Source organism: Drosophila yakuba, chromosome X (assembly GCF_016746365.2).
Source record: "Drosophila yakuba strain Tai18E2 chromosome X, Prin_Dyak_Tai18E2_2.1, whole genome shotgun sequence".
Taxonomy (NCBI): Eukaryota; Metazoa; Arthropoda; class Insecta; order Diptera; family Drosophilidae; genus Drosophila; species Drosophila yakuba.
Window position 1 is genome coordinate 15,516,818 of NC_052526.2, and position 26,543 is coordinate 15,543,360.

The 26,543-nt window shown below is 45.0% G+C and overlaps 3 protein-coding genes across 3 annotated transcripts; 2 read left to right on the top strand and 1 right to left on the bottom strand.

Moving 5' to 3' along the window:
• Positions 1-1,495: 1,495 nt before the first annotated feature.
• On the top strand, positions 1,496-9,614 carry LOC6525542. Its single transcript, XM_002101341.3, has 4 exons — positions 1,496-1,511; positions 2,372-2,502; positions 6,422-6,743; positions 6,823-9,614. Exons 1-4 carry the CDS (start codon positions 1,496-1,498, stop codon positions 8,466-8,468), a joined length of 2,115 nt encoding a protein of 704 aa, XP_002101377.3. The 3' UTR covers positions 8,469-9,614.
• A 640-nt stretch (positions 9,615-10,254) lies between these two features.
• Positions 10,255-25,276, bottom strand: LOC6525543. The gene is made up of 8 exons (XM_002101342.4): positions 24,948-25,276; positions 23,703-23,799; positions 16,250-16,355; positions 13,289-13,442; positions 13,100-13,227; positions 12,882-13,029; positions 12,648-12,770; positions 10,255-12,576 (listed from the first exon to the last, which is right to left on the bottom strand). Exons 3-8 carry the CDS (start codon positions 16,325-16,327, stop codon positions 11,150-11,152), a joined length of 2,058 nt encoding a protein of 685 aa, XP_002101378.1. The 5' UTR covers positions 16,328-16,355; positions 23,703-23,799; positions 24,948-25,276; the 3' UTR covers positions 10,255-11,149.
• LOC6525544 (farnesol dehydrogenase) lies at positions 15,064-16,132 on the top strand. Its single transcript, XM_002101343.3, has 2 exons — positions 15,064-15,734; positions 15,813-16,132. The coding sequence occupies exons 1-2, from the start codon at positions 15,159-15,161 to the stop codon at positions 15,990-15,992; spliced, it is 756 nt and encodes a 251-aa protein (XP_002101379.1). The 5' UTR covers positions 15,064-15,158; the 3' UTR covers positions 15,993-16,132.
• Positions 25,277-26,543: the final 1,267 nt, after the last annotated feature.

Here is a 26,543-nt window from a genome sequence, read left to right on the forward strand (position 1 = left end):
TTGGCCGACTGCCTCACTGGAGGCCTCAATGGAATGGAAAGAAGAAATTTCGCTGCCGACGTTGACGTCGTGCTGCTGCTGTTGCTGCTGCTGCTGCCGCTGTTGCTGCTGCTGCTGTTGCTGCTGCTGCTGCTGCTGCGCATGCGAAGTGTTCCGCTGCGAGAAAGCAGGTGTCTGCAGCATTCGGCGCTAAACCACGGCGCGAAGCAGACGCGTTGCTCCCTCTTTCTGCTCCTCCAGGCGCGATCGATCCTCGTTCTGCATAGCGAAAATCACAAATAATACAAAGAAAAAAAAAAAAACGATCAAGATATATATGCGAGCGTAACGGCAACAAATCGAACAAATTAGCCAACTTACATATGTAAAAAGCGCATAGAAAAACAAACAAGTAAACAAACGTAAAGCAAACGTCAAACGTCAAACGTCAAACGTAACGGAACGGAACGTAAAGAACCGCTGGGAAAAACGGTTAGCAGCAAAGTGATCAACACGCTTTTTGTGTCCTTTTCTTTTGTTTTTTTTTGGTTGTTGTTGTTGTTGTTTTTGTTTGCATTTTCTTTTGTGTGTGCTCCACTTGCGATCGTTAATTGTTGACCGCGTGCAACAACCGCCCCCCTCCTCCCATCGGCAACATCAGCGGACTGCAGCAGCATCAGCAACAGACGCAGCAGCATCTGCATCAGCAGCAACAGCAACCGCATCAGCAGCAGTAGCAACTGCAGCAGCAACAACAACATCATCGTAACGGCCACCGTTCCAAGTGCAACTGTTTTCGAAAGTTGCCGCTAACGCATCCTGTTTGTCAGCCTTCGGAATTTTGATTTTGATTTTGATTTCGATTTGGAATTGAAATTGAGTTCGGAATCGGGAATCGAAACTTTAGCTGCAGCAGGAATTGGAATTGAGCCCAGGACCTTATAGGTAAGTGCCGGCTAGGATAGGATCCACAAGCCGGAAGTTGCCTCGTGCGCAGCGGAAACGGAAGCAGTAGAATAGCTGAGAGAGGATCCCAAATTATGAAAATGATGAGGAAAATAGGTGGTAGACATAAAGAGAGATCTTAACTTGGGGTTTTACTTACTCTTAGTGGTTATCACTCGCAATCAATTAACTAACATATAGTACATATTTGATCTGAAGTGATCTTAGTTCACCTATTTGGAACTTCTTTTAATAGAAATTATAGTTTTTCACCATAAATAGGCGTTTCTTAGTGATCAAATATATCCTTATCAATAAAGTTGGCTGAGGAACATAGAATAACTCAAATTGATTATTAGAATCCAACGCTATAAGACAGCATTCTGCTTTCACAGGCAAACATGATTTCCAAATGATAATTTAAAATGCGAGGAATTAAAAAGTAAGAAAAACTTAAAAGTATATAATTACGTTTTAAAAAGGGAAATCCTTGTCTTCTTAAATGCAACCCTCTGTAAACTTAATTTCAAAGTGAGAGAATTCATAAATTAAGCATTGATAATTAAACGTAATGACAGGAGTTAGCGGTCAGTTTTCAAGGTCAATAAATAGTGAGTGTAGAATTCGCTGAATTCTTCCAGCTTTCCTGCTTTCTCGCCTGCACTCTTTCTTCACTCTCTCTTTCGGCGGCATTTCCTCGCACCTTTGTCACCATCTTTGGCCTTCTAATTGGCCAACTAAGAGCGCTCGTATTTGTCTGGGCCAAGTTTGACCCACTTGAGTTATGGGGAAACCTATTAACACTTTTCACCTCCGCAGTTACCCTTTTATTTTCACAAGTGAGTTGTCATTACACAGATTCTTTTCTTTCTCGCCTTGTCGCAGCTTCCCTTTCTTTCTTTCTTTCTGTCTGTGTGTCTTTTTTTTTTTTGTAATCTTTTCATTTATGGTCAGCGGGTGGAGTTAGAAAGGGGAAAGAAGGGGGAGGGGAAAAGAAGAGGGGGCGCAACACTTAGCAAGTCAATCAATCATCATTGAGTTGACTGAGAAATTGCTAATAAATTGCAATTAGCGGGCAACACTTTCATATAGCAGGTAACCATAACAATGTGAAGAAATAAAAGCGAAAAGCACTTTCTTCGCCGCTTCGTTCTCTCTGCCGCTTTCCGTTTCATCAGCTTCCTCTGCTTATTCTTCTCCTTCTTCTCCTGCTTCTTCGCCTTCTCCTTCTCCTTCTTTGACCGCCCACAACAACACTACACATATCGAATAACGATAAACAAATTAATTACACACTTAACAAACAGAAACACCATCGCCATCATCACAATCACCAGCAGCAGCAGCAGCAGCAGTAACGGCAGCAACATGCAACATCAGCAGCAGCAACAACAGCAGCAGCAGCAGCAGCAACAACAGCAGCAGCAGCAGCAGCAGCAGCAACAACAGCAGCTGCAACAGCAACAACAACAGCAACAGCAACAACACATGCAAGTGCGCTGCAGAAATCTACGAAGAAACGTAGAAATCGGTGCTAAGAAGATTTGGCTGCCGCTTATCATTTTCCTTTCACTGCAGGTGAGTTGAGCCGATGCAAATAATTGAAATCAATTGAAGCCATAAGCCGCAGACACAACGGCAGCTTAAAAAGATAATTCCCATTAGCAGCAGCCGGCTTAAGCTTCTCTCACTTTCAGTGGCGTGCGTGGCTTTTTATTAGAGGGGGATTTATTCCGCTTTAGCTGAAGGCTAGGGTAAAGAAGTACGTAAATATTAGAAGGCGGTTTTAAATAAAAATATAAATATACTTAAATATAAAAGAAATGCGTAGTTTAAAACGAAAGCGTTTAACATTGCATTTAGTTAATAATTAGTTCAGACGGTGATTACAATTACCAAGATCCCCTTTTCTGCGCCACTGCTGCCCATCCTGCTCTCTCCGCCACGTCCCCTCTCCTTCTGTCTGCCTGTCGTCTGCCGCGACGTGTGCGTGCGAGTCCAAGTGTGCCAGTGTGCGAGTGTGTGAGTGAAAGAGAGCCTCTGTCGGAATGAAACGGAATTAAGAGGAACTGAACTGAACTGAATGGAACGCCATGGAATGGGTGGGAATGTGCGGGAATGTGTGGGAATGTGTGGGAATGGGTTGGATGGGACGTGTAATTGGCATGGCCTCGTTTCTCCGGCTTGTGCGAATGTTACATGTGCTGCTTTTAGTTCCTGGAACCAATCAGGAACATATACATATATGTATGTGTATATGATATGGCAGTGACCAGCGGGGAAAGTAACGGAAAATCGAGTAATTAGTGCGCGTAATGGAAAGGATACTGCACATGGCAGATGCCATCTCTGGAATTTAGAAACTTAACGTAGCACAGGCGGTGTTTCAATTAATTCGCAAAGATTGCTCCACTTTAACTATGTAGAAACATTTAGATGGATATTAGCAACTATTTGAGGCAACGTGCTTTATTATGATATTACACTATGCAGCACATAATTCTACAGTCGCAGCATTCCTTTCTCTTTTCTTTTTTTCGCCTTTTTGGCACATATTAAAATTCCATGTGCATCCCATGTTGCCTAGGTAATACCCATGCCACATGACCCAATCCCCACTCCCCATCCTCCCAGTGCAAATCTCCTTGTGTCCAGCGTTCATGATGTTAGAAAGTTATTCTTTTTGTTGTTCGCCAGCGTTTTTTCGGCCATTCTGGGGGGCGATGACACAATTTAGCCGGGCCAAAAAAAAGCATAGGAAAACGAAGCATTTCCATTTCCATTGCTTTAACGAGCGGCAGCATGTGGTGGCAGCATCATCGCCACTTTTCGCCTCCTTTTCGCTTTCATCTTGGGGTCGAGAAATGCTGCCAAACGGCCTGGCGTTCACCTTTGACCCTCCATCCTCCATCCTCTATTCCCCATCCCAACATGCTCCTCCATGCTTCTCAATGCTCCTCCATGCCCAAGTGGTTGCCAAATTCCGATTCTCTGCTAATGTTTCACTTTCTCCCGATTTGGTGCGCTGCCAGGCAGACAGCCTCTTCCCGAAATCCCCCTCAATTCCCCCTCAAACAAAAAAAAAAAAACAAAAATTTAGCCTAGCATTGGTCGAGGTCAAGATTGGCAACAACAGCCTGTTTCTTCTGTCTCCTGTCTTCTGTCTTCCGTCTCTAGTCTTGAGTCTTAAGTCTTGAGTTTTGAGTCTTAAGTCTTGAGTCTTGAGGCTTTAGTCTTTAGTCTTTAGTCACATCATTAGTCTTCTCCATTTCGTATTACGTGGGGGACCGCAAAGGGGGGGTTCCAAATGGAGGATTTGGGAGGGGGCGCCCCTTGAGACTCACGACTTCCCACTGGCTTGGATGGGCAAACAGTGAAGCCCACTTGGCACACATTTCAATTAACGCAGTTCCCTCGAGATGATTAGTTTCTGGTTGAAGTCGCATATGAGTTGCAAAACTTCACAAAGAAGTTGGCAAAAAGTGTTTTTTTTTTTGGTATAAATACACATATAATCACAACTAGAATTTGAAAAATTTGTATACAAATGTCTAGGTTTTTATAACATATTTTTGGTTTATTTTTTCTCTGTGCGATTTGCCCGAATTTGAGCAGAGTTTTTTGGTATTCATGGCTTGACGCTGCAGTTGCTCCAAATCACGTAGCTACATGCAAATTTGATTCTAGAATTTTGAGCAGTGGGTTTTGCTGGGTTCGTGGCCCACGTTTGTTTGCCATCCGTAGCCTCCAAGCATCTTGCCCCATCGAGCATTTACAATTTTACCATTTACTTGCTTGCTTGCTTACCTACTTGCTTTTTGTCGTCAATTGTCTGCCGCGCTTGCCACATCACTTTCTACCAAACAGGATTGCTTCAGGATGCCGCCGTCTCAGCCGTTGCGACATCCCAACTTAAGACTACAAAAAAAGAAATATAAAAATCCAATACCTGAGATACTGAGACACTGAGACACTCGGATGCTCAGTTTTCTCAGCTTCAGCTTCCCAGTTGGCGGAGAAAGTTGTTTTCGGCGATGCGGCACAGATTTGGCCAAATGGGATGCAGCCTCGCCATCTTCGCTGGGCATCTTCATCATGGGATTGCTATGGGTTTGGGTATGGGTATCGGTATGGGTATGGGTATGGCTATGGGTTTTGGGTATGGGTATGGGTATGGGTATGAGTATCTTGGCCATGATCGCCATTTCCATGGCCATGGCCATCATCGTCGTCCACCTGTCCGCAATTGCTCCAGTGCTTCCACCTCCTGCCGCTCTCTCATCTAATTGCCAAGATAGGCAGGGAAGTGCAGGCAACCTGGCAGCTTTGCAACTTGGCAACTTGGCGAGTTGGTAACTGAATCAGTCCAGTTGTCGGCGACAAGTACACGGCCAAGCCATCGTCGTCGTCGCGGATCAAGATCTTCCTGAATGGCCAGGCGAAATGAAGAAATGTAGAAATGGTCACCCGGAACATGGCCACTGGCCACTGGCCACTGGCCAATCCAAACTGCCAAGCGGCGAGTGAAGGACGCAAAAAGAAAGTAATGGAAAATTAATTAAGTTTATTAGCAGATCGCACAGTTGGTCACAAGCTGCGACATGGGAATCTTGATTAGAAAGGATGGATGGCTTATATATAGAAGATGTTTCAACATTTTCAAGATGCTACAGTTGCACAGAGAAAGGTTTTACTTGTATGTTTATATACTTAACTAAGTTTCTAGTATTCCAGCAGTTAGTTTACTGTAGAACTAGAAATTAATATTCCATTTCATATTAATATTACTAGAAGAGCTGTTGCTTCCCATCCATCCGGCATCTAATTTATCTGGATTGCATCTAATCTGTTAGGCGGCTATTATCGGGTATACATCACCATCATTCCAGCCCGGCATCTCCTACTCCATGTTCAATCTGGGTCTTGAATGTCTGGTGTCTGTTGTCTTGGGTCTTCCGTCTTCGGTCTTCGGTCTTCGGTCTTTGGGGTTGGGTCCGTGGCTCCATGGTCTATGTTATATGGTCTATGGTCCATGGTCTCTGGTCTTTTGTTTGTGTAGTCGTCTGGTCTGGCCCGGTCTGGTCTGGTTCTAGCCTTGACATCGCCTTTTAAGCCAGGCGGATCTCCATGGCAATTGGGTCGCCGCACGTTGCATGTGGCACAAGAAGAGTTGCTGGTTGGAAAACAGAAAACAGAAAACAGAAAACGGCAAACGGCAATCGACAAACGGCAAACAGACGGCGGAAAAAAGCGAAATTGTTGCAGTGCCAGTGGTTTTTTTTCTCTTTCTCTACGGCTTTTTGCTGCCTTATGCAATTGAGTTGCATGCCGCATCCGCCTTGCAACCAGCCTACCCCACTTGCCACTTGCCACTTGCTGCTCTGCGCCCATTCCATTGGACATTCCCCAACTGAAATCAAACCGTTCTTCAGCGCAACTTCTCATTCTCATCTTTTCACCCTCTCCTCATTTAACATCAAAAAAAATGGGGCTACAGGTCGCACTCGTATGCGCGGACGATGTGGAGGTGGTGAAGGCGATTGCCGGCGGACCCGACGACGATCTGACCATCGCTCTTGGGGATCACGAGAACGAGCTGGACCAGATGGCCCAGGAATCGGAGCAGGAGCAGCAGGCTCAGGCGCAACAGCAACAGCAGCAGCAACAGCAACAACAGCAGCAGCAGCAGCAACAGCAGCAGCAGCATCAGCAGTTGCCGCAGATCCAGATGCAGTTGCCGCAATCGGTGCCCAAGGTGCAGGTGCACTACCAGCACAACATGCCACAGCCGCCACCAAATGTGGCACTCACCATGCGCAGTAAGTACAAATAGCTAGCTCCACTGCAGTATGTAGTATTTAGTTTATTAATATGGATATTAATATTGAATTCCCACAGACAATCATCAGAACATCCCGCTGAGCTTTGGCCAGCCGTTTGGACCTCCACCGCCACCGGGTGCCCAGTTCTACAAGGGACCACCGCCGCCGCAGTTGCAGCAGCGACCGCAGCCACCGCCGCAGTTGCAGTTGCAGGTGCAACCGCAGCAGCAACAGCAGCAACATACGCAGCAGCAGCAGCAGCAGGGGCAGCAGCAGCAGGTGCAGGTGCCCGACTTGAGTGTGGGCGGTTCGAGCAACAATGAGATCTGGGCGGCACCTGTGCAGGATATGCCCAAGATTGTGTCGCTGGACGTCAAGTGCGAGAAGAACGGCATGAAGGTGTTCGTGCAGTTCGACAAGCCCTTCAATGGCATCGTCTTCTCCAAGGGTCACTACAGCAACATGAACTGCGTCCACTTGCCATCGGGATTGGGACGCAGCTCGGCGACCTTTGACATTGGACTGCACGAGTGCGGCACCGCCGGCAATACGGACAACTATGGCCAGGGCTATGGCCATGAGGCGGGCAGCACGGGTGCTGGAACGTATTTCGAGAACATCATCGTCATCCAGTATGATCCGCAGGTGCAGGAGGTGTGGGATCAGGCAAGGAAACTGCGTTGCACGTGGCATGATCAGTACGAGAAGAGCGTCACCTTCCGTCCGTTCCCCGTCGATATGCTGGATGTGGTGAGGGCCGATTTTGCTGGCGATAACGTTGGCTGCTGGATGCAAATCCAGGTGGGCAAGGGTCCGTGGGCATCGGAGGTCTCTGGCCTGGTCAAGATCGGCCAGACGATGACCATGGTGCTGGCCATCAAGGATGATGACTCCAAGTTCGATATGCTGGTGAGGAATTGTGTGGCGCACGACGGCAAGCGGGCGCCCATCCAATTGGTAGACCAGCGTGGCTGTGTCACCCGACCCAAGCTCATGTCGCGCTTCACCAAGATCAAGAACTTTGGCGCCTCTGCGTCCGTGCTGTCCTATGCCCACTTCCAGGCCTTCAAGTTCCCGGACTCAATGGAGGTGCATTTCCAGTGCACCATCCAGATCTGTCGCTACCATTGTCCCGAGCAATGTTCGGCGGAAACGAACCTGCAGGATGTCCACCATCTGCAGGTGGGTCCCGAATCGCAGTACGGACCACCGCCGCAACTCCATGTGGATGCCTACCATGTGGCCAGCGCGATTGGCAAGCGGCGGGATGAGCGCAGGGTGCAGCGACGTGCTCGAGCGGTGGCCGAACCGCAGGTGGGTCTAAATCGGATCATCAAGGTGGTCTCCTCCGGCGATCTGACCTTCGCCATCGATGAGCAGGCCGGTGGTAATGGTAATGGTAGCTCAACGAATGGCGCCAACTCTGGCGTGGATCGCAGTCCACAGACCATGGTATTTCCATTGCGCGAGGAGGGCTTGATCTGCATGACCACGCCGGGCTTTGCCATCACGCTCATCGTGCTTCTGGGCATCCTGGTGACGTCCTGCCTCACGTCCGCTGTCCTCTACGTTCGACTGCGTCCGTTCTCCTCGTTCGCCGGCAGCGCCAAGGAGCGCGCGGTGGCCTTCACGAATCCCCAGCTGGCACCGCTGCCCGTCATCCAGCTGCCCTCGCCGGCGGATCTGCAGGGAACGCTCTCCAAGAAGCGGGCGATGTCGTGAGCACGCCACCGACTGTGCGACTGCAACTAGTTTCACGGGCGGATTACCGATTGGCGGCGGCTGGGCAATGGCACTACTGATAGCTTCTATGGAATCACATCTTTTGGTTGATAAACAGTATAAATTGTTTTCAAAACCGTTCTTAAAGTGATCAAATTCTAGAATTCAAATTGAAATTGGCTTGAATCAATTGAATTTTATATTCTTGTGTTAGTAAAAAGATTCAAATGCAATGAGACCGATTTGAAGAGTAACTGCCATTGGTGCCATCACTAGCTACTGCGTTTCGCCAGCGCTTCCGTTTCCGGTTTCTAGGTACAGTTGTGTCTGCGTCTGCGGCTCTTAAATTTGTAGCGTACACTTCGTTAGTATAATTTTTGATACAAATCATTTAACATTAACTCAAGCCGTTTACTGGGTTCTCCTCCTCCTCTTCCTCTTCCACTTCCACTTCCATTTCCTCTACCTTTTACACCTCCTTTTCCATGTTCATTTCCATTTCCATTTCCGTTTCCGTTTCCTGCAAACTGTAGCTATAAACCCTAGCACACCACTTCCTGTCTGCATCTATCACATCCACATTCCCTCTCTTGGTGGCAGTCCGATAATCGATTATTTTTGTTTTAGTGTAAGCCTAGGTTCTATTTCATGTAAAACGGTGCTAAGCCATGATCAGCCCACATCATACAACATATATCCATCTGACAATCACTTGTAGCTTTCTTCAGCAGTTGAGCCGATACAATCCATTACTTAGAGTATTTCTCGTAAGACTCTCTTAAGACTTTGTAGACACGCATAAACGCATACACACACATTTTGCACACAAACACATGCATAACAAATATACACTTGAATTAGTCACTAAATATTTTAAGCGCTTTAAGCCGTAGACTAAGCCGAATACTTTTGCGTCCCACTGTCAGAGAGATTTGCCCACACTTCCAGACGACTCCCTTCACTTATATCAGTTAGTACGCCCTTGTAGTCCACTTATTTATTTGCATAATGATTTATACATATCGCATACATACCCACATATATACCGCCTTATATATATCTTCGATTTTTTTTGTCTACTTTTGTAAGCCGAGCAAAGCGAGTGAGAAGATAAAAGTGTTCAATAAATTGTTTAGAATCCCTAAAGCGTTTTTTTCTTATTTTGATTTTGTTTTATGGGAAGAGTGTACACTATTCTGTGTGAGTATGCCAAAATCATCAAAGAGGGCAATCAAGAGTACTGCAGAAATTTCCAGCAAATCTAAAAGTATGCAAAAGTATGCAACAAACTACATAACTTTTGGTACTCACCCCTTTTCTCAAACTCTCTCCACGTCAGAGCTGAGAGCTAGTTGTAGCTCCTGGAAAATCGTCCAGTAGGTCGAAATCACATTATTGATATCCTCTGCTGCCACATAAAATCACTGCACCACTCACTCAAATTTAGTATTTTTTTTTTTAAAAACATTGAAAAAGTGGTTTGCTTACGTAGGACTTTTGAGAAGCGCGGAGAAGGGCATCTATATTTTGGTATTATTTAGTATTAAGTATTTAAGTATTATTTAGTATTTAGTATTATTCATTATTTCCTTACTTATTACCTTTTATTTTATAATTTCACTTTGAATGCCAGTTAGAACAATAGAAATAGAATATTCTTAATTAAGTATAAAATGAATTCGTTTCGAAAGCCCACGTTCCATTTTTTACTGCATAATTTTAGACTCATTGGATTTAAAGCACCCTTTATTTTATAGAGCTTCTAATAAATTCCGACAATGGCTTGTTTTTTTTATTTTTCATCTCAACTAGTCTTTATTCAATTGTCAATTTTTCAGTTACAAAATTTGCACTTAAATTTTAATATGCATGCAAGCAGTTGCATTTTCTTTTGTTTATACTTTCAATGGAAAATGGTAGTCGGTTTTGTATGTGTGCGTCAGCAAGTCTGTGCTTTTATGAGTGTGTGTGTGTGTTTGTGTGTGTGAGTGAGAATGTACTAAATTTAACTATAAAATTCCCCTACATGTTTGGATCGAAAAGAGCGCACAAATGCAAAAAAAAACTAAACAAGTGTCCGAAACATAATAAAATTAAAAATTTCCATACCACGCGACTTACAGCTAAATCTCGTATGTATAATTTATAGATATAAATATATATATAAATAAATAAGTTCCCTTACGCCTAGTGGATGCGTTGCATAACATCCATCTCCTTAAACCTGGAGCACCTTTCCGGAGTCTTGATTTCATTACGTTTGTGCATCTCTCTCTCTCTCTTTGTGTACTTTTCCATTATTTTTCTATGATTTTCTCTATGCAATTTTACGACTAAATGCACCCAAAAAACAAATTACAAAAAAAAAAAACTTGTTGAAAACATTCAGCACCGAATCGAGCAGTTTGAGTATTGCATTGTTGCCCGATCTCTGATATCTGCACCATATATCTCTTTTTGTTTGGATCAGGATGCCGAACAAACAACCCAATAATACATTCAAAAAAAAAAAACAATAATCATAATAAATAAATAATAATGGAAGGCATAGATGTGGGCAACGTGATTTGATTTAGTTTTTTGCTGGTTTCCACCTCGATTTTGAATTCGCTTTCGATTGCTATTCCGATTCTAATTCCGATTCTGATTCTGATTGCGATTTATATCTTGATCCTGAACGATCACTGGACCGTTTCATGTCCGGAACTCGGCTGCCTCACTTGTTGCTGCTGCTGCTGCTGTTGCTGTTGCTGCTGTTGCATGTGTCGCAGGCGGAAGAGTCGCAGGGTCATCCAGGAGGCGAGTGTTCCGGTCACCGGCATGGGCGTCTGCTTCTCCAGCGCCTCCTTTTGCAGCTGGTAGCGATAGAGCAGCGATCCGGCCACCAGAGCGGACACGATCGTTGCCGAGATGACAACGATGAAGAGAATGCTAAAGCCGGGCACCGGCATGCATATGCCGTAGACGACCTCCTCGCTGATCTTGCCCTGAAACACGGTGACCGCCTCCTGTTTGGAGTCCGGCGAGAAGGCCAAATCCGCCTCGGATATAACATCGTACAGACCGCTGACGCCCACGTCGGCACTGCGCACCTTGCGATCGGAAATGACCAAGGAACGACGGCGACGGCTCTTGGAGGAATCATTGCCGGCAGTTGCAGCTGCAGCTGCTTCTCCTGTCAGCTTCTCCTCCGGCTGCGTCTTTTGCACCTTCTCTTCCTCCTCCTCCTCCTCCTCCTTGTCCAAATCGATGTGATCCTCGCGTGGCTGCTTCAACGCCTCTGCCTGTGGCCTGTAGACGGGTCGTGGCACCTCCTCATCCTCATGACCATGTGGCTCCAGGGAACGGGGTCCCGCCATCGGTACACCCATGCGTTTCTGGGCCTCCAGCTGCCGCGGACCGTGTGGGAACTTGCCGCTCTTCTTTAGCCCCAAGTAACGCTCACCCTCGCCGCCTTCCATGTCCAAGTCGGCGAGATCTTCGTCGCCAAACAGATCGGAGAGATCCGCCTCCTCCTGTTCCTCGTGCACGGGACGTGGCTGCAGATTGACACTCTTCTCGTGACCATAATCGCCGCCAGCTGGCAATCCACCGCCTCCGCCCAGCGTTTGCTTGTGATCGTGAATGATGTCCTCGTAGAAGATGTCGTGATCTGGTCCCATGCCCATGCCCATGCCATGTTGACCGCCCGGCGGCAGTGCCAGATCTCTGAGCAGATCGTTGCTGCTGCTGCCCATGGCATCCGAAATGTGCACATCCTTGCGCTCATTGGCATTGGTCAGTCCCAGGCCGAGACCCAATCCAAGATTCTCGCCGGATCCACCACCACCACCACCACCGGCCACGCCCGTATTCTGGCAATGATCGAGGCAGCCGTGACGGCAGATCTCCACCTTGCACTTGATGTGCACACTCAGCGCATCCGGGAACTTGAAGGCGTGGAAGAAGGCATAGGTAATCACGGTGGCCCTCTCGTCGGGCGCACGGGCCTTTAGGAAGCGTGAGATCATCTTGGGTCGCAGCACGCAGCCAAACTCATCGGACAGGTTGATCACATGACCGGATCCATCGGACGCCACACAGGACTTGACACGCATATCGAATTCGCCTGGCAGAGATCGAGCATGGATTCAATTACTTTAAGCACTTGAAAGCGAGCGAGAATGATGAGTATCTTACCTCGATAATCGTTAATGGCCACCACCAGGGTCAGAGTGGAGCCGAGTGGCACAATGCCACTAACTGGCGGCGCCCAGGGTCCCTTGCCATGCTGTATCTCCATCCAGCAGTCCACATTGTCACCTGCAACAGCAAATCAAATTCTTAATCATACTAGATCATATAATCTTAATCATAGATCATGGTGCAAGTATCATGGTATGATACTACTCGCATTTATTGTAAACTACTTACCGCGAAAATCGAGCTGGATAACATCGAGATCGGCAATTACCATCGGTGGCTTGGAGGCGGTCTTCTCGTAGTCATTGAACCACTCGCAGCGCAATCGCTTGGCCTCGTCCCAAACTTCCAGCAGATCCTTATCGTACTGCACCACCACCTGACAATTAAAGTGGAATATCAGATCAGATTATCAGAGGACCTTCTTGTTATAGAGAGGGTTCACTTACCGTATTCTCGTAGAACTGCCCGTTGAGATCCGGCTTGGTGCCGCAGCGGGAGTACGAGATGCGGAAGGAGAAGAATGTTTTGCCCGACGAGGGCGGCACATAAACGCAGCGCGGATCGCTGTGTTGTCCTTTAGGGATAATGATGTACATAAGTTTATAGATTTTATAGAACTTGCAGTGATGACCCACCTTTGGAGCTGACAATGCCCTCGAATGGGTGCGAAAAGGTTAGATGTACATCCATGTGATCCTTGCCGCACATCACCTCCAGTGAAACGATGTTGGGCATCCCATCTGGCCGCTCCATGGGCCATAGTTCATTACCAGCTATGACTAAACTAAACTGTAATTGAAAAAGTTAATGTTGTTAATTGTTTATTAATTGTTTGTTTATCGTTTATGAATTATTTGTAAAGAAGTAATGAAAACAAGTATGCATTGTGCCTAAACTTAGTCATCTAAAAGTCATGTTTTGAATTGGAACTTGTATAGATTTCAGCTATAACTTGATATTCCCGATCCCGATTCCGATCCCGAAATTCAATGGCCAACCTTGTGGGTGGGCTCCTAACGGTTCCACCTGGCACCTGGTGGCACCTGACAAACGTGTTGCCAATAAAAACGAAACGGCAATCCAGTCTCTCCAGTCTTCAGTCTTCAGGCTGCAGGCTCTTCAGTCTTCGGTCTTTGGTGTCCAGTCTTCAGTTCCCCCTCCCCCTTCCCCTCCCCCTCCAATTCAATGGCCAATGAAGGCCAATCGAAATGGGAAAGCGAATTCCACTTGGCCTGCATCCGTTTGGCTTTTTGAGGGGGATCTAACTGGAACCTGTGCTCCCATGCTGCATGTTGCATGTTGCACAGGGGCTTGTGGTTTTTGGGGAGCTAGTTGCACCTGACATTTGCATATTTGCATACCGATACCTGCCCCAAACTGCCTTGCCACATGCCGCATGCCGCATAGATCGGCTTCGATCAGCAAAATCAAAACGAGGCAAGTCTGTGCAAAGTCGCTGGCTCAAGGAATTTACATTTTCCATGCCCCCTCCGCCAGTAAAAGTTGCCTTACTGGCTAAGTGGCTATAAGCACGTATATATATGTAGATATATATATATATATATATAGATATATATATATGTATATAACCGGGTATATAGCATCCGATCTTGGCTGGTGCCACATTGTCTGACGGCGCAGCCAGATCTTCCAGTTGCTGGTCGCTGTATAAATTAGTTTATGCAAATGCGTTGTAATTGTTTTACATCTTGATCAAGCCAACGAATAGTTTGGCATCGTATTTTACATCATATTTTATGTTTTATAAATCATTCAAATAAAATCACTGGCAACAGTGCGTATGCGTAATGAACAAAGCGTTCGTATGCGTAATAAGCACTATGAAAATCATCGCTGTTTACAATAACTATTGCTTAAGTTTAACTATCTCTTACTGAAAGTTTTACCTAGTTTGATAAGATTTACAAAAAGTTGCCTACTATCAATGATTTTCCCTTACTTACAATGATTTGCACTTTTCGTGCAAAGCAAATACGTCATGTTTGGTGAATTCTACATGGAACTTTAGTGAGACGTAGACAATGTGGTCTTCCGTCTTCGGAAGCTCCCAACCGAATGTGCTGATCCACAATGAATTCCATCCACAATCACATTCATTCTGGTTTCTGTTTTTTTCTGTTTATCATCAAAGGGGGATGGCTATCGCATATGATGTATGCTCGAAGTGTGTGTTTCTAGAATGTGTTGTGGCTTTGTGCCGAGTCACGCTTACGCTACAATTGAAAAGCGCCGGCTGAACGATGAGAATGTTTTGGATTCGAGCCAAACAGAGACGAGTGGTGAAATATACTACTTCTAGACTCTCCCGATTTGAGTTCGGCACTCTGGTCGCTTCTGTGAACTGATGATGGTGAACTATAAAAGCCAGTGGATCGGCGTGGAAAGAGCAGTTCTAGACGAGGTCGCAATTGCTAAGCAACTGTATATAAAGACGAGTAACTATCAACTGAATAGTATAGTATAAACAAATAGCAAGCAGAAACTATGGATCGTTGGCTAAATCGCGTTGCTGTTGTTACGGGCGCCAGTTCTGGAATCGGAGCTGCCGTCTGCAAGGATTTGGTGGCCAAGGGCATGGTGGTGGTGGGTCTGGCACGTCGCGAGGAGCGTCTGAAGGAGCTGAAGGCATCGCTGCCGGCGGAACAGGGCAGTCGCTTCCATGGACGCAAATGCGATGTCAGCCAGGAGCAGGAGGTGATCGATGCCTTCGCCTGGATCGATGCCACACTGGGTGGCGCCGATGTGCTGGTGAACAATGCTGGCATTGTTCGTGTTGGAGTGGGCATCACCAGTGAGAGCAATGCCGCTGATTTGCGTGCCATTCTGGATACCAATGTGCTGGGTGTTTCCTGGTGCACCCGCGAGGCATTCAAGTCCCTGCAGAAGCGCAATGTGAACGATGGACACATACTGATCGTCAACAGTGTCGCCGGTCATCGGGTGGTCACCAGTCCTGGTTTAATCATGGGCATGTACTCGCCATCGAAGTTTGCCGTCACCGCGATGACGGAGGTGCTGCGTCATGAGTTCCTCACCAGCAAGACCCAGACCAAGATCACGGTAAGTGCACTGAGATTATCTGGGCTTTTGATCAACCCTTGCTGATCCGTATCTTTTGTGTTCCTTGTGCCTTTGTAGAGCATCAGTCCCGGTGCCGTGGATACGGAGATCATCGACAAGAAGGCCCTGGAACTTATTCCCGATTTACCATTGCTTCGCTCCGAGGATGTGGCCGATGCCATCAGCTACTGCATCCAAACGCCGCCCAATGTCCAGATCCACGAGCTGATCATCAAGCCCGTTGGCGAAACCATCTAGGGTAGCAAACTGCCTCTACTGGGAACCAAGTTGATCGTGTGTGATATCTGAAGAGATCTTAACTTCTCAACTAACTATTTCAATCATGACAAATGCATCCAAATATTATTTGATTAAAACCCGAACTTTTCTAAAATGTATTGCTTGTGTGCTGTAATCAAAACATTTGTTTATCAAACAACTTGGAATCCCTTTCGCGACGATTCGGTAGATAAGATAAGGTTCTATTTGTAGCTCAGACATATTTTTATACTTACCATTAAGTGTAAGATAAATATACAGCTACTAAACCTAAGGTCCCACAGTCGTGTAGGGCCTTTTTGTGGGCTCCACATGTTGGGGCTGTGGGCGTGGCGATCGGATCTGAAAATAAAAACAAACAAAATAATAATCAGTCAATCATATCAGACAGTTTAGTTAGCTCTGTGGTTCTGGGACTACCCCAATTATACAAAATAGCCATACAAAAGTGGCTTTTAACTGGTTTTCTCTCTTCACCTCTTCTTTAATTTAACAACAATGTTGTTTTCAGACATTCATAGTATTTATCTTATTTAACTACAATTTAAATAATGCTGCATTCATGTAGCACAGTGTTAGAAAGTAGAAATCAGCTGTTTCTCCACCCAAACAACGGATATAATTGAAACGCTTTCACTGCACTGCGCGTGTGTTATTCAACGTCCATGCCAGCCAATCAACACTGTAGCGCATGTATTCAATTAATTGCACACTCTTAATTGAACGCATTTGCACAATAAACTGAGGGCTTTGTATTGCACTATAGTGCATAAATATCTTTCAAGGAAAGCAATCGATTTAGAGGCACGAATTCGGTGGGCAGCTTGCAAGTTGAGGGAGCGAAAGTCGTGATCCGCAGTAAATGTGGCCATGAAAATTGCGGCAATTGCATTAAGAGATTGACTGATCCCCTGATCCCTGATTGCAATCGCTTGTCCTGCTAGTGGTTGTAGGCTAGAAACCAGGAAACTGGGCTAACTTATTGCAAAAAGCGAATGTTAATCCGATCTTAACTCAATTTGGGCCGTGTATCTTGTAGTTATTGCATCTCAAACTCGATCGCAACGCACTTAACATCTTTAAGCTATTAAGTAGCACTGGCATGTAGTTACACATACATAAATTGTATTCGAAAAAGGCTTTTAAATGGGCGATTGAATTGTAGTATCCTTAAGCAAATTCCACCTGACTTAATTACACAATTCTTCCCATCGAGTTCCTTGCCTTTTTTCTTCTTTTCCCATGAAATTCCCAAATTGTTCATTTTTTGTATATTTTTTTTTTTTTTTGTGGGGCGGCGCAAGAACACAGAGTGGGCGCGGTCACATCGTCATCATCATCATCATCATCGTTGTCGTCCGCCAAACGATTCGTATGTTAAATATCAATTGTGAAGGGTCCTAACCCTCAAGGTTCTTTTAGTTCTTTTGGATTCCTTGGGTTCCTTGGGTTCCTTGGGTTCCTTGGGCTCCTTGGGTTCTTTGGGTTCTTTTGTGGTTCTTTTGGGTTCCTTGGCTTCTTTTTTCCGTTTTCTGGAGCACGTCGAAGGAGCCCGTTGGGGTAATAAAGATGTCGATGCTCGTCATTAGCGCGCTGTCCGTATCCGGGGCCAGATCGCACTTAACCCGACGCCCCCGGCCAATGCACCAGTGCACCAATGGACCATTGGACCATTGGACCATTGAACCATTGGCCAAATGGATCGGCCGAAAATTGCCCAACTACGTGAAATGGCCGCAAATGTGAGGCTGTGGAGCTGCGCGACCACGAAAAGAAGCCATAAACAAATTGAAATTTAATAAACGGCCGGGCGGCCAATTTTGCCCGTACCTGATCCTCGAACCTGAACCCCAACCCGAACTTGCAACTTGCAACTTGCAACCTGCCGATCGCCGATCGCCGATCGACTCTGATCCATTCGATCACGGGACCCCCGGGGGCGTCATTTCAACATTGCAAATTGAGGTGCCTGAGATCGATGTCGATGAAAATGGAAATGGAGGTGGAGATGGAGATCGAGTTGGAGTTGAAGTTGAAGTTGGAGCCGCAGGAGGAGTTAATCGTGAGTCATGCTTGGTGACCCACTGCAGCATTATGTGTTAAAAGTCAAACTAAATTATTGAGACATGAAAAGCCTAGATATATATACATATAATATGTATTTATTCCCAGCGGAAACACTTGACTACATTTGTTTTAAAAGTTCAGTTCCTTTTTAAATATATACCAACAAGATTGGTTTCATTTTCAGATTATTTTTGCCACAAAGTATTTTGTTAAATTATTCAAAACTGTCCCGTTTCGCCATTGAAAACTATTTATAGAACCTTTTAAAGCGGCGAGAACCATTAAATGCCATTAATTGACATTAGAAAATTGCCGAAAATTTCACTGCAAACTTTCCAATTTGTTCAATTTATTCGCGCACAGTGGCGGATAAATAAATAAATTCGACAAATATTTACACGGTCGGTCGATTGTGCGTTGGCTGCACTTTCCCTGTTCACCAGATCGACCAGCAATTAAGGTGACGCCGGCAATCAATCAATCAATCAGATAGTCAGTAAGTCAGTGAGTCAGTGAGTCAGTACGTCAGTTCGTCAGTTGGTCGGTTGGTCAAGCCCACAACAGTGCACAGATCACAGATCCATAGAGCAGCAATAATAATAATAATAATAATAATAACAAAATCTCATTTCTTGTCTGCGTTTCATTGTGCGATTCGTGTGCCCACTTTTAACCAGGTGTGCGCGGCTATAAAACAGGTGAAAATGAAATTGGAAACAAAGCGAATTTCGTATCCATGGATTCGAGATACCGAATGCGAGATTCGAATGCACGAAAAGATGAAAGATGATGGACAAGCCTCCGAATGAAGCGCAAAAATGCGGTCACTGGAGAATCTCGCGCAGAACTGTAAATAAAAAGCAACAAACTGAAAGATAATAAAAAAAAAAAAAAAAAAACCAAAAAAAAAACGACGTTACCAACGGTAAACGATGAACAGCCGATATGCTTATTTGTCTTTAATTCGGAGCCAATTAATTTCTCTCCACTTGTTTATTGTTTTTTCTCCTCTTTTCTTATTTGTTGTCTTTTATCTAGCGAGTGAAGAGTGAAAACTGTTCGTATTTAAGAGTAGCCAAGTAGCGCCCAAAAAGAAAAAAAAAAAAGAAAAAACAAATTCCAGACTGCGGCTAGACTAACTGTAACTCAGGTGCTAATTTGCATGAGCGCCGACAGAGGGCGTCCAATTAAGACTTTTTACCCGGAGGCACTGATGGGTGGTATCCACGGATCTGTGCGTCTCTTCAGCGCACTGAATTATGGATTAGATTGCGGATTAGGAACTTAACTGTGTCTCCAAGCGCAAGTATCCAATATGCATATTTTGACACATCTATATATGTACTTAAAACAAGGCTGTTTTATTTTTTCTTTTTTTTTTTTTTTGGATTTTGGTACAGCAATGTAGCACCTTTCCCACTTGGGGACATGACGAGCAAACTAACTAACTAACTAACTGCCAAGCCAGCTAACTAACTAAGCCAAAGAAAGTGCGATGGAGCTCTTTGGCCGCGTGTTGCACGCTCTAGTGGCGCTTAATTAATGACGCCGCCGATAGTGGTGCTTCTTCTACTTCTTCTTCTTCTGCTGCTGCTGCTGGCGTTGCAATTAACAGTACCGCACTTGCAACACGCGGGGGGCAGAAACAGAAGGAGAGCAGAAGCAGGGGGCAGAGCGGAAAAGTAGAAGTTAACTCGACACGCTCTGTGAATTGGGCCCCCTTAAAATAAACTAACAACTATATGCCCAAAAAAAAATATGTAAAAAATAAATAAAACATAAAGAAACACTGCAGTAGATACGATCCAATAGATACGATCCAATAGATTCAATCCAATAGATACGATCCAATAGATACAATCCAAAAGATACGATCCAATAGATTCAATCCAATAGATACGATCCAATAGATACGATTCGATGCGATCCATTTGTTGACTCATTAACTATGCATCAAGTCAGACGAACGAACATGAATCAAGAAACGAATCAAAACGAATCAAAAACGAATCAAAAAACGAATCAAAAACGAATCAAAATCGAATCAAAACGAAATCGAAATCGAAATCGAAATCGTATAGAAATTGTCGCATCAAAAGGCGATCAATGCCGAACTTTGCTTACGGTTACCACCAGTTTTCACTTTTCTTGTGGAAATGGAAATGCCAGTGGAAATGGAAGTGGAAATGGAGTTGGATCCGAGTTGGAAATGCCGATGGCGCCGACCACTTTCGAATCGAATAACGGTCTGTGCAAAAAGCAAACGGTAAATCACCTGCCCATGCTTCATTTCAGTTTAGATATAGATATATAAAACGTAAACTCGTATATCTTTACGTTGGCTTATTTTTTGATGAGATACATCTATCTATCTATGTTTGTATGTATGTCTGTATATAATAGCACGTATTTTTAGCTTACCATGCCCCAGTGAAAAGCACGATAATGATAATGATGCTTTGGTTTGGCTATGGGAAAAGCTAAAAGCCGAAATCAAAATACATTTTTAAATGGTTCACTTTCTTTTAATTAAACTGGTTACAAACACAAACCAGCTAGCCACCTCCGACTTGGCCACCTTTATTTTTTTTTTTTTTGGAGCAAGTTTGTCCACTTTTGGCAACAGTTTTTCATTTTTTTTTCATTTTGTTTTTCGGGGGCGCATTCAGCGTCCAACATCGCCAAATGCAATTTTATTCGGTTTAATTAGGCTGGTACGCAAAAGCCGGCTCAGCAATTAAAGCTGATCCATAAAGATGGCCAATTTGGTGAACGTAAGTTTTTCCCAAACAAGCTGTGAACAGTGAAACAGTCCCCGAGTTAATAGCTTCAGAATATTAAATTTGTGCGCCTCTTCACACACGAAGATGGCAACAATTTGCCACTAAATCTCATGGCAGTGAGATGGGAAGTGGAAGAGGCGACAGTGAGGATGACATCGTTTCCCAGTTGTTTCCCAGCTGTTGCAGCAGTTGTCAACAGCTATTCCGCAGCTGGAAAACGTTCAAATGGCGCTGGCAAAGACCGAGAACGTGTCAAATGGCCCCTGACTCCATTCCGCACCATTCCGCACCATACCATCTCTATACCATCTCCATACCATCTCCATACCATGGCATACTATGGCATAAAAATCCCTCCTCCGACAGTTGCAGTTGCCATTCAAATTTGGGCCAGGCCCAGAGTCTGGGAATCATGGCTTCAGAGTGAAGAGCCATTTGCAAAACACCGAAAACCTTCCTCCTTTCCTTCGTTCTCACTCGTTGCAGCGAAACTTTTGTTTGGCAGTCTGTTGTCAACATGACAACTGCCAACTGAGCGCCCGCTCATCCTCCAACCAGCATCCATGACTCCCACTCGGAATCCCACTTGGAAACCCACTCCCCCACTGCCAGCAGAGTCAAGTGCAAACAATGCTCCTCGGATTCGAATTCAAGAATGGGAATGAATGGGATTGGGTGTGCTTGGAGCTGGTAGCATTGGGGCATTACCGTCTCGACGGCACAACCAAGCCCAGTCTGCCACCTTGCCACCTTGCCACATAGCCATCTAGCCCTCCAGCTGCTTATCATCGGATGCACAGACGAAAAGCCAACATCTTTATTGGGCATGTTTATGCCACAGAGTGTTCAAGAGTTGCTCGATGCGCTGTGCCCTTGGGTCACTTGGCACTCGGCGCTTGAAGAGGACTCGTCTCGAGGTCTTTAAATATGTACATACACTCATGGCCCGCACTGTTGTGGCTCAGAGTGGCTTCGACTTTGAGAAGCGATTCTGCCGCATGTTCACACCTTAATAGCCAATTTAACTCCGTTTTTCGATTTTCCGCCTGAAAGTAATCTGTTATATTAGGCCAGCACTTTGCAAGTAATGGCTTAAATATGGGTTGCAAATTTACACAAAATTAAGTTTTCAAAATCCTTTAAAAGGGAGATACTTAGTATTGGTAATTAGCTGCAGAAAACTATTACTCTTTTCGATGTATTATATTACCATTTTTAGTCTAGTAATGATAAATATTTCTTTTGTAAGCAGAGCATTTTGTCCAAAAGTTGTTTTTTAAAATAATAGCCCAAATATGAAATGTTACATATCGAACTGTATTTAAAAATGGAAATTGTAATTATCCAAATTTCATAAGGGCTAACAACTCCCTATCAAAATGTATTTTTTAGCCATTCTTGAGTTTTTAAGTAAACTTATTTCCCAAGTGTTTAAGAGATGTAAACTTGATGGCTCGATCAGTACTCTCACTTTTCTAACCGTTTGGTTGGGTCGGAGATGCACCAAAGGCCGAAATGTGCCACGAAAAGTTTCCATTTCATTATGGAATGTTTGTAGAAAGGCGAAGAACAGTTAGACGACGAGACGCCGGCATCTCAAAGCTCCCCTCTCCATTCCCCCCTTCCATCGCAATCTACATATGTATTTTCCAGTGTCCGAAGTATCTTTGATGTTGGCTGAATACAAATTAACATTCTGTGGAAGAAAAGACTTGTCGACAAGGTTTTATCTCGTATCCGCATCTGCATACTGTACACGTCTGCGTATCTGTATCTGTATCTATGTATCCATGTATCCAAGTATCTACTGTTACTACGATGTATCTGCGAATGTGGATATGGTATATGGATGTGAAAGAGAACACTGGGAACAGAATTTACTGGGTCGATCGCGGCAGCAGCTCATAAATTATGCGTCATCGATGGGACGAGGCTCGGCAACAATGAATGAAGAAACGAAGGGGCAGACCTTGCAACGAAAAGTGTTTGGGGGGGGGGTGATAGAAGAGGGGGGAGGGGGGGTTGAATAAAGCCGCTTAGGGTTCCACCAATAATGGTTAAAGCCAATCATTTGAGGCCAAACAAAGAGATAGGCCAGCGTGGAGATAGTTGCCGTTGTTCGATACCGATTCCAATAGCGATCCCAATGCCAATGCCGATGCGAATGCGACAACGAGACTTGCAACTGGCTGGTTGCAACTTGGCGTTGCATTTATGGCCAAGTCGCGTGTTTGTTTGCCGCTCTGGCCGCACTGCCAATCTGGCCTCCTGGAATTGAGTTTATTGTGCCACAGCGGCGTGCTTTGGATTGTCGCATCAGCTTAATTAGAATTCGAAGTAGTTAACGGTGCATTTAATGCGCTCCAAAACGGATCAAATGCATTTGCACCGCTACCACTCACTTCTCCATCCACTTGGCCCCGTGTATCTTGGCGAAGATCTGTTCTATTTATCTGCTCTCTGCCGCAGACAAACTCGCAGACTAATGAACCAACTGCCAAGTGACGAAAGTTGTCATAACATTTCATCTGCTGGCTGTCAACAACGTCTTATAATGGTGGCAATGTGGTCTCAGCAAAAGGTGTCAAAATAGTATGTTAATAAACTTGCAATTGGCACACTTATCCTCGTGTCCATCTGTCTGGCTTGTATCGACCATTGTCGATGCAATTAATTAATTAATTACTTAATAAGTTGATAAGTCAAAGAGCCAGCTAATTTAACTTTAAAAGGTTTTATAGGTTTAATGGTTCATAGTACTACAAGTTATCAATATAAGCTATTTTGCCCACAAAGTTAGTAGCGCCAATTAAAGACAGTACGTAGTCGAGTAACTTACCGATGAAGAGTAATCTTTCCGAGGGTCAGGACACAGCTGAGTGTGATGCAGCTGCTCTGGACTCCTTATAATTCCGTGCTTTTGTTAAATCCCCTCGCTGCGTTTGGCAAATGCATTGAAATGTGAGTGAGGCACGAACCAAAAAAAAACAAAAAAAAAATAGGCAAAATGGAGTGGCATAAATATGTACGATGCAGAGGAGCAGAGGAGCACAGAAGTGAAATCGGAACAGAACAGAACGGAGCAAACCAAACCGAACCGGACTGGACTGCCAAACACGTAACGCAAATAAAGAGGAATCATCATCATCATGGTCATCAAAGACTTTTCAGTCCGAGGGAACAGAGAAGAAGACCGTGCTCATGGCGACTGATTGATGATTAGTTGCCATTTGACAGGTGTATGCGAGTTGTGTGGTGGGCAGGGGGCGGAGAATTGGGGGGTTTTGGAGCTCGGTCAATAAATAGTGCACCTGCTGGGCGTGTGGGAATATGATCCGACAGATGATGTTGCTGTTTTTTTTTTTTTTTTTTTTTTTTGTCTTTTATGGGACTCTAACTCTTTGCGTCTCGTCTTCGTGGTACGTGTGATTGTTATGACTATTATTATGTATGATTGTTATATTTTCCACACGGGAAAAGCTTTGGAAAGTACCAGCCGCCGCCAAGGCGCAGTGCATGCAACACCTTTGATTTTGATTTCGATTCTGGCCAGGCTGAGAAGACAATCTGCCAGCAGAGGCAAGAGGTGCAGCAGCAGATGCAGCAGCAGTAGAAGAATCAGTGGCAGGCAGAAGACGAGGGGACGACGGGGTGGGGCACAAGAAGCGGAGGCAACAAGCTAGCCGCATTTGTGCTAATTGGGAAAATTAGAAAGCATGAAATGCTCGGCTGCATTTGCTGTCTAGCTGGTTAATCGGCTCCACTGGCAGTGCAAGAAGTCGGGGCAGAAGATGCTGGAAAGGCCAAGATTGGATGTTTCACAGAACTCAAGCCATGCCATTGGGTCTGCACTAAGAGATATACGACTAAGAAGCAGAAATGGCAGATGCCAAAAAATAAAGTCTTCGCAGAAAGCAGAAGAAATGGTCTAAGAAGAATGCCAAAGGAATAAACTAAGTTGCTGCTTGAGTTGCATATCGTGGATATTTCACGCAACTCAAAATTCAAATTGGCAATATATCGCAAATACAAAAAAAAAATTACAAAAAAAAATGATTTGCTTTTGGATAGAAGAAACACTCACTTCGCGGGGACGTTTCTTCTCAACTCGCTGCTCGTTCTTTCTCTTTCTCGGTGTCTTGCTTAAGCTTAAGCAAGTAACGGTAACAGGCAGTGGCAACAATAACAACAATAAAAAAAAAATTGCACTAACACTTGTAAGCACTTTGGATGGTGTTACTTATTTGATTTTCTAATTATATTCGAAATTTCTATATATTTGATCAACTTTTGTTGTTGTGGGGGGGACTGGAAAAGCGCACACAGGGCACCGGATCACGGATCACGATCACCGATCACGACCGTTAGCAGCAGCAGCACGTGTGGACTCGGCGAGCGACGAACGCGAAATACGCAAGCCAGCCTGGCGATACTTTCTTTGGCCTCGTAATGTAACTGTCGGGAACAGCAGTCGCCGCCGCAGTCGCAGCAGCCGAAGCAGCAGCAGCAGCATAAGAAGAAAGAGGCAACAGCAGCAGCACAAGAAGAAGAAGCAGCAGCAGCAGCAGCACAAAAGAGCGAGCAAGAGAGAAAGGGGGAGAGCGGCAGCGAAAGAAGCAGGCGAAGCTAGAAACACACACACACACAGTTACACACTGAGAGAGTATCGCTGTCTGCGTCGACTGCGACTGCGCGACGAGCTTTTTACACCTGCGTTGGCAGCTGCGGAAATGAGCACAACTCAGCCAGAACTTGTTGTTCTTACTGTTGTGATTGTTGTTGCTGGCGCTAATCAAGCGGCCTAATGACATAGAATAGCCTGCCAATTAGACGGCCAATAAAAAGAAACTTACATCTAGCACTTTGATAATTTTCGAACGCCCCCTCAAACAGCAGGAGATCGCGAGATCTGTGGAAACTCCTTCTCCTGCAGGAAAACGGCACTCCACTGGAATGATGGCAGCGCTGCCGACGTCGACGTCGGGAATTTGGCGCACTTGAACTTGAACTTTCGGCTCGATCGTCTCGTTAAGGAGCTTTCGACTTAATGGATACCCTATAGTGTTATCCATGCATTAGGTGATTACTTTTTAAACGCGTAATTAAATTGTAATTAAATCACGCATCTCTGTTAACTACATTTAATTTAATTTACAATACAAAATAAAGAAACGCTTCAGAAGTAATAATTAAAAAGTAAACATCCTGATATAGACTAACCAAATAATCGTTATACCCTTTATACCTCAACCTGCCTGTGCGCAGGCAGGGCGAAATATTGTAGCCAGCTTTTCAGGTGTGCAAGGTGCATAAGTTAGCTTTTTGGGGCTGGGAACCGATCTGCCGGCTCATAACGGTTAAACAGTTTTCGCCCGTCGTTGACAACTAATCAAGATGGGAACAGAAGTTGATCGGCGCTGATTTAAGCAATAAACAAAAAAAAAGAACAAAATCCGTTTCCTCTTGCGATCTTGTGCTCCGTCTCTTTCGCACTCATTTGTATGCCAAGCTGACACACACACTCACACGCAAATCTGCAAATCTGCAACGGTTTTAATGCTGGCTCTTCTTTTCCTCGTTCTTCTTCTTCTTCCTCTTGGACTTCTACTGGCAGCTGCTTTTCTCCACATTTGTTGTTAGTGTTTGAGAGGCTACTGCTCCTCGCTCTCGCTCGATCTCT